General features: G+C 47.2%; 1 protein-coding gene across 8 annotated transcripts in view; it reads right to left on the bottom strand.

Moving 5' to 3' along the window:
• ACAD10 (acyl-CoA dehydrogenase family member 10) overlaps positions 1-16,840 on the bottom strand; it is a 482,886-nt gene that overhangs the window by 33,642 nt on the left and 432,404 nt on the right. For all 8 annotated transcript variants that reach the window (XM_085633523.1, XM_085633522.1, XM_085633520.1 and 5 more), the window contains one exon: positions 1,341-1,484. In XM_085633523.1, the coding sequence (XP_085489649.1) occupies positions 1,341-1,484 (144 nt within the window). The remainder of the gene's footprint in view (positions 1-1,340; positions 1,485-16,840) is intronic.

The following is a 16,840-nucleotide window of genomic DNA, read 5'->3' as shown; positions in this document are numbered from 1 at the left end:
TATTTTAAAATCTTTAAGTGCCTTAATTGTCATGTAGGTACTAGTGAATTACTACTTCTAACCGCAGGACAAACAGGTGCTCTATTTAGGTAAGTCAGCGGAGCAGTGTGACATGAAACCAAGGCAGGTGGAAAGGAAATGATGGAACAAGATGCAACAATAAAACGGTTAAGAAGGAGTTTCCTGCTTTGCAGTGTTAGGATTGCCTTCAATTGTTAGGGCTGACTTTTGATAGCGCAGCTGTCAAACAGACCTATAGTCAGCACTATACAAACAATGGGCTATGGGTCCGCCCCCTCCAATCAGCCTCTTTCAACCAATGGCTTGCCACTTTGACAGTCTAGTTTTGGCTCAGCCCATTGGCATATTAACCTGTCATCTAATGCTATTGACTGGCAGTATCCTTACACCTGCATTGAACTGCATTAGGAACTACTTTACAATTGTAACCCTCTCTATATGTTCTTACTGGCTCGCTCTCATTTGTCTTTCTGTATACGTTAGCACATTTAGACCACGCCTATCGGCTAAGCAAATTGGTTTTTTTTGTTAACCAAGGAACCTGTCCTCATTTTTTCTTATTTAATGTTCAACCTTTGCAGTCACGACTTACGATTTGTTGATGATGCAGTTTATTTAGAGTAAAAACAAGCAGCACTGCTTGTAAAGACAGGCGCTGGAGGTACACAGACAAAGGAGTTAATGCATTTCCCATAATGCATAAAATACTTCCGTTTGGCTAAAGCAGTGCAGATATGTGGTGTGACATTTTCAAGCATCAAAGGGTTGTCTGGAAGAGTGGCGCTCTGTAAAGTCCTGGCACTGGTCTGCCCCTGCATGCAGTGTAACAGACCCGAGTGTGGAGCTGTGTTGTGCTCTCTCCATCTTCCTCTGTTCTGTAAAGAGGAACACATGTATGGCCCAGAGGTCCACCGTCTTTGATCGCCCAAGCTTAATGTCTGGGAGCGAACTACCAACCCTCCGCTGAGCCCAATACATGCTGGGGGATGTCCCCACCAGTGCTCTTATAATTCATAAGCAAGGCAACACGTTACCTCCAACACGTTACTCACACACTGACTTCGACAAAGTGAACACAGCGTTTCCCCAACATGTATGCCCAGTCCCTCCAAGCATGCAAAATGTTACCCCAAAAAAAGAACCCTACCCTAAAACTCACATACAAAAAACTGTATTTAGTCTTTAACATGTGCTCCATGACTATGGCACGCGGCCTGCGGCACATGCGCACAACTGGAAACATGAACAATCAACACAGAGCGAAGGGCCACGTGCAGGATGAGAATACATGTGACCCAAGGCACAACTGCTCAACATACCTTATTTCCAACGGTGTCCATCAGATGCGCCGCTTTCAGTACTAGTAAGCGCGCCTGCTCAATCTCTACCCGGGATTTAGCAATGTCTGCCATGATGGTCCCCTGTTCAGCTAAAGGCTTCCCAAAGGCCACGCGAGACTTCACCTGAGGGAAGCAAGGAAAGCAGCGGAGGCTCCTTATTAATAGTAGGACTGTTATTATCACTACCAATATCAGTACTCTATTAATATCAATTATTGTGAGCATTTTTACTAATATTATGTTTATATCCCAGAAATGTTCCAACATATTTATATGTACAGCTGGGGAGTGAGAACTTTTGACCGTTGTATTTTACAGACGAACTCTGCAACCGAGAAGGGATGCATCTGAGACGATTGCTACTCCTGGGGTGGCGTGATTTTGTCAGAAATAATACTCGAAGACAAACAAAATCAACGTAAGACAGAAGACTAGTAGAACATACAATATGAATAGAAAGAATGCAATGAACATCCATGGCAAAATATAAATTAAACGATGACACCTCAAATGTTTAATTTAATAAACCTTGAAAAAGCATTTGCGAACACAAAACGTTTAGCTGAGAGTTAAGAAGATTTCAATGAGTGGGGTGGCTATAAAAAAAAACCTAGGCAAAGCCAATACGTCTTTATTTAAAGCTCATTATCAGCAAAGAAACTAAAAAGGTTAAGAAGAGCATCAGCAACAAAAATAAATAAACATAGAAAGCTTATCTAATGAAAAATGTGCATGTAAAATGTGAGACCCACGTCATGGAGCAGTAAACAAACACAAAAAACGTTTTAAAGTGTGCCAAAGCTCCCATTTTTTTTAAAGAAAAAAACAGCCTGGAAGCCAATTGCAGCTGCCAGACCCTCCTAAAAACAGGAAGAAATAAAAAAAAATGTGATGCAGAGGGGTGGAAAGGTACAGGGGCGCGATGGGAAGCAGCGGTGTACCCTGCAGGGGGGTGTGGTGTTAAAAAGTAACTGCTGCCAAGTGGTGCAAGTAATGTGGAGCGGTGTTAAATAATAATTTAAACTACATCGAAAGAGGTAGCAGGGGACTGAAACGTAAGAGGGAGCAGGAACCGATACATTATAAAAAGAAACACAAGCGAAGCGGGACAGGGAGGTGCGGAAAAAACAACAAACAAGCTTGGGAGGGGCCAACAGGGAGAGTATGGGGGCTGATATGCAAGGGAGAAACACTATACGGAGGTAGAGAGAGAAAGAATATACATACACTTCCATAAAATGCTCTGTTGAGGAGTTGTTGAAGGACACAATACATCCAATCAAAAGGATGGTAAAGAAGCTATGCTCCAGGGAAGGAACAAACAAAAGAGGAAGAAAGGTCACTAAATACGAAGTAAGCAAATGAGTGCGAGAAGTTGGCCTGGCATATGCTGTCCACTAGTGATAGTGGGCACCTTGCACCAGTCCAAACAACTATTATTGATGATAGGTTTAAAGACAACCTTTATTGAAAGCTATCCTAGTGGTAGCTATGGAGAGCAGCTTTCAGGCTGAGTTCTGAAGGAGTGTAAAGCAGCTAGGTTTACCAGATTATAACTTCTTGAATCACTAAATGAAAGGAGAACCACACAAGGTATATATAAAATATATGTATTTATTTCTAAACACTCACTACTAACCTCTTTATGAGATTAGAGTCCAAGATACACAATACTACAGTTCTAAAACGACAGTAAATAGCACAATATACAATGGGCCCTAGGGGCGGATCAAACCATATATTAAGAAAGTGGTATAAGAGCCACGACTTGACTAGACACAGTGCCTAGAGCACATAGAATCGCTGGGACCTCAAGGAACCACCCAAGGTAGTGACACAGGAGACCGACGGGGGACATGTGCAGTGTGGGAACACAGCCGCGAGCCCCGTACTATTCTATGGGAATGTCGCGGTTGGAATTTTAGAAGTTAAGGACACTTAGGAGAGGACTTTGAGCAAACCCCTTTAGACTTAGGGGGTTCTAGGGCCAGCACCCACGGGAGCACCGGAATACTCGAGTTACCTCACCCAGGGAAGCCGGGTGCATAGGTGTCAAATGGTGTCGGGAATAGTCGTTGATTTCAATGGCGATCTGCTTGAAAGGAGAAAAGTGTCCAGTGTGATCCAAGCCTGGATCGAAGATCAGAAGAATCTGAAAGCAGAGGGGACAGAATCTGGGTAACTTGGCAGTGACCCGGGGCACGATAGACGAATGCCCACCGATGTCGGGTGTTTCAGGTGCGAAGAGGTGAAGTTTGACTCTGCAGCCACGAGGACCAGGAGGCGTCGACGACGACCAGGAGCTGGATTCGAGCTGTCCCACGAAGGATTTCGAGTGCTGCGGTGTCGGTGCCCGGATTGGACCCAACAAGCCTTGGCAACAGCAACCCACGCAGGAAGAGAATAGATGCTTCGGTGTGGACCAGCAAGGTCCTGGGGACTCCCCAAGCAATGGAGAGTTAGGGCACGCCTGGAGCAACCAGGTAAGCCCAATTAGAAGTAAAGTTGCCTTCGCAGGGACCCACCAGTCGACGGACCAGGGATCACAAATGGACCTCGAGAGAAAACACAAAGGGCGTGCTGACGGAACACTCATGGAGTGTAAGCAGGAAATCTTCGGTGCAAATTTTGCTGGGGGTCAGGGCTACAAGTAACCCAAAGCTCAGCTGCATATGTCGCTGGAAAGCTGATGCTTCTGCAAATAGTCGCGGTGTCCACGGGCTCGGGTTGCACGGTCTTCCACGAGGGATACAGGCCTCAGAATTGCTGAGTGCACAGATCGACCTCAGAGACCACGGAAACCCACCTCCTGTGTTGCAAAATTCTTCGGAGTCCGGCGGGAGCTTCGGAGATGCAAACCGGACAGATGCGTCTTTGGTGCCTGCCTTGCAGGGGAGTAACTGCTTTACTCCAAGGGAGATTCTTCAGTCATCTAGTTCAATGTAGATCGTCGAAGTTCCAGGATTCAGTATCAGAGTTTCATTCAGGTGTAATCTAAAGTCCTGTGGCCAGGGGTTCCTTTCTTATACCCAAGGAAGGGGTTGGACAAACTCTAGGAACCCACCTATGGGACGGTCAGGAAAGAGGAGTGGCTACACCCATTTCCTTTGTCCAGTTTCGCGCCAGAGCAGGGGCTGGTAGCCCCTGCAACTGGTTTGAGCTGGACTATTCACAGGGACACCAAATGTGCCCCCAGTGCTGAACAAAGCACTCTTGGAGTGCACCCCACCCAGCCCCATTACACTAAAGCCTGTCTGGGAGGTGGTGACACCACCCTGTGACAGGAAACCTATTGTCCAGGCCTCCCCTGCCGGAGTTTCGTCCAGCAGCAGGAGGGCAGACTTGTGTCTGTTGCTGGCAGCATCCATTTTGTGATGCCAGGGCTCTGTTAGCTGGTACCGGGTATACAGGTGCTGTAATGTCTCTCCCTCTAGAATGGTGGGATCATACTCCCACCCCAGTTACTGGTGTGGGGGTATGATTCCAAGGTGTTTGACACCAAACACGACATGTTTCCATGCAGCCATTCCAAAGTTAGCATTTACCGTTTGGTTATAATGCACTTAAGAGTATATGGTTTGGCTGCATCACAAACAACCCCGGAATAAAGGTTCCGAAAGTTGCAGAGGGGCTTTGCTCATGCATGGGCACCCTCTCACATGAAACCCAGCACCCTGCATTCAGGATTGTTAAGGCCTGCCATAGGGGTGACTGATAGGTTTACATGTGCAGTGATATGGAGAGATATAGTGTACCTATATCTCAGTAAGTGGTGCATGCACCACCTTACCCCGGCTGCAGTAGTAGATCTGTGGTGTCATTTTGGATGGCTTCCCAGGGGTGGCATAATACATGCTGCAGCCCCTGGTAGGCCTATGGGGTACCTATGCCCTGGGTATATAGTATACCATATACTAGGGTCTTATAAGGGTACCCCAGAACCCAATATGGAGTGTACCTAAAGTACTTGTAATCAATTTAAAGGGGAAAGCAGATAGGCTGGGGTCCTGAATAGCAGGATCCCAGCCAAACTAAGTCGAAAACCAGCAAAACACTAGGAAAAACGTGGGTGCAACCATGCAGTCAGATCCCACCTTCCTACAATAAGTGACAAAACTATCCAATGGTAAGTAATGGGCTTTTTCAAAGGCCAATGTAAGTATCAGAATGGCTCACAAAGGTCTGTGACAAAACCTAAAACTGATACCCTAAAAAGTGACAATAAGGGGCAGCTGGTATTGTGAAGCGTGCTTCAAGAAGGGTTGGGAGCAAGGATCACCACAATTGCACTTTTACACTGTATTTCCATAATTTCTAATGCTATAGCATCCTCCTACCAAAGTCAACTACAATTAAAGGTTACCACAGACAATAAAAATCTCATAATGTGGACCTAAAATGACAGAAAAGAATAAGTTACTTACCTTTGGTAACACTTTTTCTGGTAGAGACTATCTAGCCACACATTCCTCACCTTAGATTTAAAAATACATCTTGAACAGTACGCCTGCATGCCAGTAGGTGGTCTCGATTGGCTTTGCGCCAGCCGCACTGGAAGTGAAGTTGTGGTATACACATAAGCGCCACCCGACTCGCTGACATCACTTTCTTTTGTGACAACTTCAAAGCCAAAAGCTTAGAGCTGTGTAAAAAACAGTGTGTAGTAGCTAATGGGATCTTTAGAGTGAAGGGCCCAGTTCGCTAAGCAGAGAGGATGGGAGATTCGGTGAGGAAACTGTGGTAAGACAGTCTATAGCAGAAAAAGCGCTACCGAAGGTAAGTAACTTATTCTTCTGATAGAGCCTTCTAACTGCAGATTCCTCACCTTAGAATAGATACTCCAGCAATACCTCCCAGGAGGTGGGACTGCAATCTGGCTCAAACCATAAAGTCCTGGTGGACTGAACAGGCAAAGTGCCCGTCTCCACGGACCTGACAAACAAATTATTTACCTTCATTATTGTTTTCTCTGGTGGATACAGTGTCTGCCTGTGGATTCCTCACCTTTTGAATTACCCCAATGCGCAGGATTCCACAGAAACTTTTCTCCGCAGCTCTACCACGTCAACGAGGACGTCACAATGGAACGCGGCTCCGCACGCAACTCCGTGTGACTTCATCGGAGCCATAAGAAGACCTCATCGGCGTGCTGATGTCAGTTCCACCCATATTTTCTGTGCTTTCAAGGCGAATGGGTGAACAGACATCATATTCATAAGAATGCAAAACACAACCAAGTCAGGAAATTCTTTAATAATTTCCTAGTGCCAAGTATCACATGATTTCAACAATAAATCACATAAATCACATAAAATACACATCAAGGCAACGGGATGGGTGGGTCAATGAGGAGTCCACAGGAAGATATCGTATCCACCAGAAAAAGCGTAACCGAAGATAAGTAACTTGTTTTTCTGATGGATACATTTGCCTGTGGATTCCTCACCCTTTTAATTGAATCCCCAAGCAGTCCCGCTCCCGGGGGAGGGTGCCTTCCTGCCTATACCAAAAAATCCTGGAGTACAGAACATGCAAAATGGCTGTCCCACCTCACCTCTGAATCCAAACAATATTGCTTTGCAAAAGTGTGGAGGCAGGCCCAAGTTGCCGCCTTGCAGATTTCTACCACAGGGACACCTCTAGCCAAAGCCGAAGAAGACGACTTAGCTCTGGTAGGATGAGCACAAATACCTTCAGGAGTCTCCCTCTTGGCCAAGGCATAACAGATCTTGATACACAGGATGAGCCACCTGGACGGCGTTCTCTTGTGGAAAGCCTTCTCTTGCCTACATAACCAATGAATCGTCCAACTTGAAGTCCTTTTTTCTGTCCAAGTAGAAGCTGACCACCCTCTTGGGGTCCAGGCGATGAAGTCTCTCCTCCTCCTTAGAAGGGTGAGGGGGAGGATTGAAAGTGGGTTAGGTGATGGACTGCCCCAAGTGGAAAGGCGTGACCACCTTAAGCAGGAAAGCAGCTCTGGTCCCAAGAACCATCTTATCCGCATGGAATGATATTAAAGGAGGCTTGGAGCTAAGAGCCTGCAATTCACTGACCTTCCTAGAGGAAGTGATTGCAACCAAAAATATAGTTTTAAACGCTAGAAACCTTAAGGGACAACTATGTAATGGTTCAAAGGGTGAACCCATCCAGAATATGAGAACCAATTTCAAATCCCACTGAGGTATGATAAAACGAGTGGGAGGAAACCTATTTGTGAGAACCTTAATGAATCTCATAACAATGGGAGATTTAAACAACTAGGGTTGATCTGGTAGACAGAGAAATGCCGACAACACAGACAAGTAGTCCTTAACAATAGCTACTGCACAACCCTGTTTGTTCTCTCTCCTCACCATTTAACAAACTTGGCTCACCTGCCAGAATAGACAGATTTGGTGGAGTGTCTTCTGGTGGATAATATAATGTCCACCACATCTGATTGGAAAGAGAAGGAACTCAGGTTGCCCACTCAATCTCCAGGAATGAAGGTGTAATCTCTGGTGGTGAGGGTGTAGATGAAGCCCCCGCGACTGCAAAAGGAGGTCTGCCCTGAGAGGGAGACGCAGGAGAGGGTGCAGTGAGAGGCAAAGGAGGTCTGTGTACCATACCCTTTGCGGACAATCCGGGACGATTAATATGGCTTGGGCCCGGTCTTGGTGAACGTTCCTCAGAACCTGAGGAATCAAGGGTATGGGAGGAAACACTTAAAGAAGTTGTGAGCCCCAATCTAACTGAAACGTGTCCCCCAACACTCCCGCATCGGATGCTGGAGACTGCAGATTGCTGGGTAGTGCGCATTCTCGTGAGTGGCAAACCGGTCCAACTGAGGAAACCCCCAAAACCTGAAAATGTGAAGGACCACCTACCTGTCTCTTACAGAAGTGTTTTTATACAAAAAAAGATAAGCGGAGGTGCAGGGTTAAGCGACAATACCCCACGCCCTGAAGAAATTGCCGTGAGTGTACCCAAAGGCAATGAAACATGTCGGCATTTTAATAGGAGCAGACACACAGCATAGAATAAAAATCGTAAGCCAGTGTGATCTAGCTCAGAACTGTATATAGTTGTGGGGTCTCCTTTGGTGCACATATTTTTGCACAAGTTATTCTTTGTCACACACCCTAGCACTTAGTTTTTTTTTTTGGGTTGTTACCCATTCTTTTTCCTTTACACAATCTTATTTCTGGAGCGAGGTTAGCTGATGAGACCTTGAGGTAGCAGGCGAGTACCTTCCTGCTTAAACCTCCCTGGTGTTGCTACCGTGAGGCATTCTCGTTCCTTCTCTACACTTTTTTCACCACAATTGGGTGTTTAGAGACATATACCGGAGGGTTACAGAGATATTCATTCTTTCTATTCTACCTCGTATGATTTTCTTCTTCCTCCTTAATTGGTGAGCCATACCCATAAGTAGCATAGATGGTGTAACCACATGCTGTATAGATTGTCTAAAAATAGATGACAACGGGTATAGATGCATGAACTGTATATTCACCTTGGGAACAGGTCAATTGTTGTATAGAGACTTAAGAGTGGGGGACGACCTGTTCTCTGCCCCTAGAGCTCCATTTTGTGTTATGCGCTGAGAGGGCACCAGGTGGGATTTGGGTACATTTATCGAAAACCCCAACTCGAACAGTTGTGTTGTTACCTGCAAATGATTCAGCACCATCTCTGGCGACTTTGCACTGAGCAGCCAGTCGTTCGGACAGGGAAAAACAAATTCCAGACCATCTGAGATGAGCTACCACCACCGACATCACATTTTTGTGAAGACTCGCGATGCAGAAGTAATTCTGAACGGAAGGACCGTAAACTGGTAATGTTGAGACTCCACCGTAAAACAAAGATTCTTCCAATGCAACTTCAGGATAGGTATGTGAAAATACGCATCCTGTAAATCGACCAACACCATCCAGCCTCCCTTCTCCAGTACACGAAGAACCTGAGCCACGGTCAACATTTTGAATTTCTCCTGTTTGAGGTAAAAATTAAAAACCCTGAGGTCGAGGATCGGTCGTAAATGACCATCCTTTTTTGGTATCAGGAAGGATTGTACCCTTTTGCAGCTGTACCAGCTGGAGGAGTTGAGGAAGAGGAGGTGACTTGCTATCATGCAGCACCCGGGAGACAACCTCTGCCCTTTCTCCTATAGGACCTGTACAAGTGATTTGCCTGCTGCTGCTGCTGCTGTGGCTGTAGCCTGGCACAAAATGCCAAGTTTTTTCCAAAGCCACAAAACTTGCTGAACTGCCCAAAGCTCATGAGTTGAGATTGAAGTCCCAAAGACCTTGCTGTGGCTTTACTGTCCTTAAAGCGCTGCAGCGCCAAATCTGCTTTAGTCCTAAACAGGAGAGATCCATCGAAGGACAAATCCAGCAATGTAGCCTGAACATCAGGCGAGAATCCCGAACCACAGGACTAAAACGTAGGAGGGATCAGAGGGAAAGGTATCACTTGGGGGGCAGCAGCTTGGACATTCCACAACACCTCTGAGAAATGCCCTTGTACCTCCTTGGGCAACTTTGGGACAACTTCCCCGGCTGAGTCCATGAGGGCATGGATGTAGTGACCCAAAATACAAATGTATTTGTGGACTTAAGGGTCATACTCCCAACGAGAACACCTTCTTTGCCGATTGCTCCATGCGCTTTGCCTCCCTATCCACAGGCGTAGATGGGAAGGAACCTGCAGATAGCCTCGAAGAGCACTAATTCTGGGCCACCAAGCTTTCCGGCGAAGGATGGGTGGACAGAAAAGCAGGATCCCCGGAGCTACCTTGTAACTCCTTGCCATGGTCCTGGAAATTGCTGGAGGGGACATTAGCTTCTGCCAGACATCAAGAACAGGCTCTGTCAACGCCTCATTGAAGGGAAGTAAAGGTTCTGAAATAGAGGAAGGAGAATGGAGCACCTCCATCAGGATATTAGATTTCAACTCTGCTGAAGGAAGAGGCAACTCCAAAAGGTCTGCAGTCTTTCTAATCACAACATGATATGTGGTCACCTCTTGTGTCAGTAAGCCCTTTGGTGACAAAAGGTCTCACTCAAGAGAGGTGTCCATGTCACTAGATTCCTTCAGACCCTCAAAATCCGGGTCAGGATCTACAATCTCTCCTTCGTCAGCCTCTCCATGTTCCTCCTGGTACTCTTCCTTCAACAATCCTTGCGCCTCTCTCCAAGACCTCATCCTCGGAAGCGGTGTTGGTGGTGCCAGACGCTGCACTAGTGACTTTGGGATCAGCATCAAAGGGAGGTCCACCGGAGCTGGTGTCGAAGCTGGTCGAGTTGGCACCGGTTCGGAACAAGAGAGCGCTGGGGTTGAACCATTTAGAGGAACTTGTCCCTCCAAAGCCTGCAATGGCAGTGAAAACCTCCGCGTCAGAAGAGGCTCCCTGGAGCCATAGGCATGAAAGGCATGAGTATTGCCTGGGGAAAGTGAGGTGGCAAACCTCCCAGGGAATATGCCAAAGTACCCATGGGGCCAACAGGCGCACCAGTAGGGTTTGCTGCTCTGGCAAACAAGCCAAACATCACATTTAAAAAAATGCGACAGATCCGAGCCCGGAGCCAGGAAAGCAGGATAAGCCAGCACCACATGCTCTGGAGCCATTCTGGGAGGCACTAAATTTGGCTTCGGTTGTGCCGCCGGAGACTTCGAAGCCAGAAGTGAAGTCGTTGTCTTTGGCAATGGTGGAGGCTTTGCATCTCTCGGAGCCGGTGGAGTGACCGCTCTCAGAGTCAGAGACAGGCCAGAAATACCCCCGTTGAAGGAGTCGGAGAGATCTCCTCCATGCGATGAAGTCTGGGACTCGGGGACACCGACTTTAGAGCCACATATTTTGAAGAGTGACGCCGAGAACCATGGCGCCACTTCTTCCTGTGTTTCTTCGAAGACCTTGAAGTGTGTGGAGTAGGCAACTTTGAGTGGGTCCTTGACATCCTGCAACCTCTCTTCTGCTTTTTGGCTTGACCATGAATAATTTGGCCTCCCTCTCCTTTTTTGAATTCATGCGCATGCACGAAGTGCATGTCCTGACATAATGGTTTAACAAGAAGCACCATAAACAATCTTCATGGGGGTCAGTGATGGACATCTGGCCCCCACATTCTCTGCAAGGCTTGAAACAAGACTGTCTCGGAGTAGTCATCTTCAACGGCTACAAAGTCGCAACAGCAACAAAGAAACTCTTCAAAATGGAGAGCCTGCAAAAAAAAATGCAACATGTTGACAGTGTGGAGAAAAGGGAACTGACATCAGCATGCCGACGAAGTCTTCTTATGGCTCCGATGACGTCACGCAGAGTCGCATGCCGAGTGGTTCCATTGTTACATCCTCGTAGACGTGGGAGAGCTAAGGTTAAAAGTTTCAGTGGAATGCTGTGCATTGGGGTAATTTAAAAGGTGAGGAATCCACAAGCAGATGTATCCATCAGAATGTCAAAACAGTAGTGCTGGTGAACTTGTGGAGTGACACCCACGTAGTGGCTAGGCAGATGTCCAGGAAAGTTACCCCACATGCCAACACAATGGTATTTTTTTATTTTATAAAGTTTTATATAGCGCGAACAAGATCCCGAGGGATATCAGAGCGCTTTACACAGGGATGAAAGGGAGGATACAACTCCAAAAATGATATCAAGTAAAAATACCAAACAGATGTAGTCACAATAATCACAGACAAATGGAACACAGTGTAAAGGACAGGTTGCTATGGGGGGCACACCTTACAGCTGCGAGGAGCAGAGAGCAGAAACACAAGTTGGTAAAAAGGTTGTAGGGTCAATGCAACACATGTTGGTGCACTAGTTGTAGGATCAGTGGTTACGAGCAAATGCACATAGCGGCCTTGACCTTGGTGGAATAGGCCTACAAGCCCTCAGGAGGTTGCTTCTTAGCTAGTGCATAGCAGATCTTAATGCAGAGTGCAATTCATCGTGAAATGATCTGCTTCTGCATAGCCTTGCCCTTTTTTGCTCCGCTGAACCTGATGAAGAACTGATTGTCCACACGATGGTCTTTGGTACAATCATCATAGAACATAAGAGCTCTCTTCGGGTGCAGGCAGTGGAGTCTTTCCCTCTTCCTTGTAAGGATGAGGCAGGTGAAAAGGGTAGGGTAGAGCGATATTCTGGCCGACATGAAAGGGGGCGACTACCTTCAGCAGAAAGGAGGCATGCGTCCAAAGGACCAGATTGTCTGGGTAAACAATGGTTTAAGGAGGGTGGATTGGCAGAACTTGAAACTTCCTGATCCTTCAGGCGGATGTAATAGGCACTAAAAAAAGAACGTTTTGATACTCAAGAGTTGTAGAGGAAAGCTCCGTAGTGGCTCATAGGGAGAACACATCAGAAATATGAGGACCAGATTGAGGTCCCATTGGGGCATCACAAAGGAAGTAGGGAGAAATAAGTGCTGTAAATCTTTCAAGAAATGAGTCTCAACAGATGACTTGAAATGGAACATTGGTCCTGCAACCACAGGCAAGCAAAAATGGCTGGCGAGTAGCCCTTAACAGTGCCCAGGACAAGGCCTTGCCGGATTTGAGATAAAACAAACCGCAACACCTCCGACAGTGGAGCAGAAAGGTGACGTGATGTGCACCAGGCCACAAACGTATCCCAACTGCAGGCATACACAGTTTTAGTGGAGGGACGCCTGGCTGTCAAGATGACATCACAGACCTCGGGAGGAAAATCGAAAACTCTCAACTGCTGCCGCTCAATTTCGATGCATGAAGGTGGAGTGTGCGCAGGTTCCAGAGCAGGATCCTGTCCTGCTAGTTTGACAGGAGATCTTTCCGAAGGGGAAACCTGAATGAAGGACTGATGCTCATGCTCAGGAGTTCATGATACCATACTCTTCAAGCCCAATCCAGAGCCACTAGGATGATATGGGCTTGGTTGGTCCGGATAATCTTGAGAACTCAGAGTTGAGTGGTATGAGCATAAAGGCGTACAGGAGTCCAGCGTTCCATTCTAAATGGAATGCATCTCTAAGTAAGAGCCGCTTTCAGAACTCCAATGCGCAGAAGTGTTGACATTGTGCGCTCTCTGTGGTGGCGAACGGATCAAGCCAAGATTCTCCCCATTCTTGAAGGAGACCTTGCATCACCTCTGGGTGTAGTCTCCATTTGTGATCTGCAAGGCATCAATGGTTGAGTTTGTCCCAACTGGTGTTCAAGGAGCCTGCCAGGTGCTGTACCTTCAGGAAAATATCCTGATGCTTCCAGCCAAGTCCAGAGCTTCCTGGCACAGGGTCCACAACCTATTCCCTCCCTGTTTGTTGCACTACCACATGGTGCAGGTGTAGTCAGTGAACACCTGAACCAGACTCTCTTTGATGGAAAGAAGGAAGCCTTTCAATACTAAGCAAATCACTCTCAGCTCCTTCAGACTGACATGCAGCTGAGATTCAGCTAGAGGCCAGAGTCCTCTGATCTCCAACTCTCCCAGATGGCCACCCCAACCCAGAATTAATGTATCAGTCACCACTGCCAGGTCTCCATGGCGAGAGAGAGGGGGGTCTGCTGCTAGTTCGTCAGCCACCACTGCAAGTCTTTTGCAATCTTCTTCGATGTCTGCAACAGATTGCAGAGGCTCCCCTGGTGCTGTGCCCACTAGGACTTCAGACCCACTGCACAGCCCACATATCCCATTTGGCATGCTTTACCAGCAGGATCCAGAGGCCATCAGACTTAGTAGCCTTAGAGTCAGTCTCACCGAAATTCAGGATTGAGACCAAAACATCAGGAGCATAGCCTCAATTCCGGAGGGTAAGAACTTAACAGCACCATACCCAAAGTGGCTCCAATGAAGGGGAGCATCTGAGAAGAAGTCAGGTGTGACTTCAACATGTTGTTCGTGAAGCCCAGTGAGTGCAAGAGGCTTGCTGTAGTCTGGAGGTGGGTGATGACTGCCTGGAGCAAGCTTACCTTCAGCAGTAAGTCATCAAGGTAGGGGAAGACTGGAACCCCAGACCTTTGAAGAGTACCGCAACCACCGCCATCACTTTTGTGAACACCCGAGGGGCATTGGTGATACCGAAGGTGAGCACAGCAAAACGAAAGTGCTTGTGGCCTATTATGAATCACAGGTAACGCTGGTGGGCTCGCAGGACAGGAATGTGAAAATAAGCGTCCTACAAATCCAATGGTACCATCAAGTCTCCAGAGTCCAGGGCGGACAAGACCTAAGCCAGGGTGAACATTTTGAATTTCTCTTTCCAAAGCAAAGGCGTTGAGAGGGTGCAGTTCTAGGATAGGAGGAAGTCCTCCGTCCTTTTTCCGCACAATAACGTAGAAGGAAAAGCAACCAAGACCTATTTCTTACACAGGTACCCTCTCGATGGCTCCTTTGGCCAAAAAAGCATCCACTTCCTGACGGAGCAAGGAGAGAAGGTCCTTTGTCAGTAGTCCTTAGGATGGTGGCGAAGGCAGAGGGGTTTCCACAAAAAGGAGGGCATAATTCATATGCACTATCTGAAGCACCCAATTTTTAGATGTAATTGCAGACCATTGGGGGCATGTGGTGCTGATTCTGCCACCAATGGGATGGCTGTGTTGCATGGGGGGTGTACTAAAGGGGCTTTGAGGATGTGTCTACCAAAGGAGTGGGGGACTAGACAGCTCCCTGGGCCTAGCTCCAGCGTTCTCTTTGTAGTCTGTGACTTCATTCACGAAAGGAATGGGTAGGTTGCTGTACCAGCAGGTAGGGTTATATTGGGGAAGTCCAGAGGTGCCCGGACCAAGTCTGCAGACGGGGCGGAAGGATTGCAGCTCAGATCGGGCCAATAGAGAAAGCCAGAGTGATCGAATGGTGAGCCTACTCTATCAAAAGATCTCAAGCGCTGTGTCACCTTTGTTGCCAAATAGGCAGGAGCCATCAAAGGGTATTTCAATCAGGAAACTCTCGACAGAACCTAGTGGACCAAAACCAGGCATTTCGATGAGTTCCACCATGAAGGCCATGGTTTTGTCTACAAAGTCTGTTGTGTTCAGTCCGCACCTGATGGTGAACTTTGCTGCTTCATCCCGACCATACATGAAGGCTTGGTTAAGGATGACATGGACCTCCATGGGGACAGATCCAGTGAGCCCAGCTGGCATCGGGGCAGACCCTACTAGGGGTAACTCACCCGGGGCACTTGTGGCTCCGTGGGGCCTGAAGGCATGCCAGAGGGAGTCAGGGGGCCAAATATGGCAAACATGGTGTCGTAAAATTCTTTTAGTTGAATAGGCGTCGCTCTGCTGTACTCTGAATAGCGCGAAGCTGACCCTGACGCTAGCTCCGCAGGAGGAGTGCGGGAGCGGGACCTAGAAGCACGCCGTTTGGAGGGAAAAACTGAAGAATGCGTCAACTTCTTTTTCTTCTACTCCTTTGACTTATTCAACTCGGAGGAAGAGGTCTTAGAGCGCGAAGATGACCATCCATGAGAATGCCTCGGAGAACAGCCCGACAGGATGAGCAAGAACAGGAAAGAGCAGCCTTCTGCTGCGTAACAGAAGCTTAACCGTCCATTGAGAATCAGCTTGGGGTGCATCATCTTACACTCGTTGGAGGCCTTGGATTTGTGATTCGACCCCAGGCACCAGAGACAGACCAAGAGGGGATCAAACACAGACATATGCCTGTGACATCCCCCACAAGGCTTAAACCAAGTAGGTTTAGTAGGGAACATGTCCCTAGCACACTGGGAGCAATTTGGTCAAAAAAGGGTCATCAAAAAGTTTATTTTTTAAAGTGTTCCAAAAGTGATTGAGGTAGCTCTCCGAATGCACAGTTGGTGCAGAAAGCAACTGATATCACCATCCCGGGGTGTTCTTAAACAACCCCTGTGACGTCACCTTCAATGCGGTGGATGCAGAGCTATTGACACCACCTACTGGTGCTCAGAAGTACTACTCAAGATTTTTCGGATCCAGTCTGACACCTGGGGAAAATTCAGATGTGAGGAATCTGCGGTCAGAAGACTATCAGTAAATGTAGGGTAAGATTTATCATGTTTTGGAGCAATGCAGCACAGCAACTAAAGTTGCTACTAAGATGTGGCACTGTTTTCTCCGCCTCAACTCACAAACCCTTGTATTATGGTGCAAGTGTGTGTGTGTTCTGTCAAGTATAGGTTTGGTGCTGGAAAGGGAAGCATCCAGTACAAAAACTATGCTTTCATACTTTTCCCACTTTGTATGTGTGCTGTAAAGTGCAGTATGCATGTAAAGTTGGAAAAATGGGGAGACTTTGAAAATGTTATCCACTTTTACACCTGCCGCAAGGAAGTGTACTTATCTGATGCAAATCCCCGTCTACGAAGGTTAGTAGATAGGGATTTTCATCAAAACCCATGGGTTGTTGCATGGGAATGCCCATGTACCACCCGGGACACCCTTTTGATGCAAAATAGCATAGCACTATGCTGCGCTACTTTAGGCAACTTTCCAATACAAATCATAATTTGCGTTGGTAAGTGGATCCGGCTACA

Source organism: Triturus cristatus, chromosome 11 (assembly GCF_964204655.1).
Source record: "Triturus cristatus chromosome 11, aTriCri1.1, whole genome shotgun sequence".
NCBI classification, from domain to species: domain Eukaryota; kingdom Metazoa; phylum Chordata; class Amphibia; order Caudata; family Salamandridae; genus Triturus; species Triturus cristatus.
Note: the sequence above shows the minus strand (reverse complement) of the source record. Positions and strands in the feature narration are given on the sequence as shown.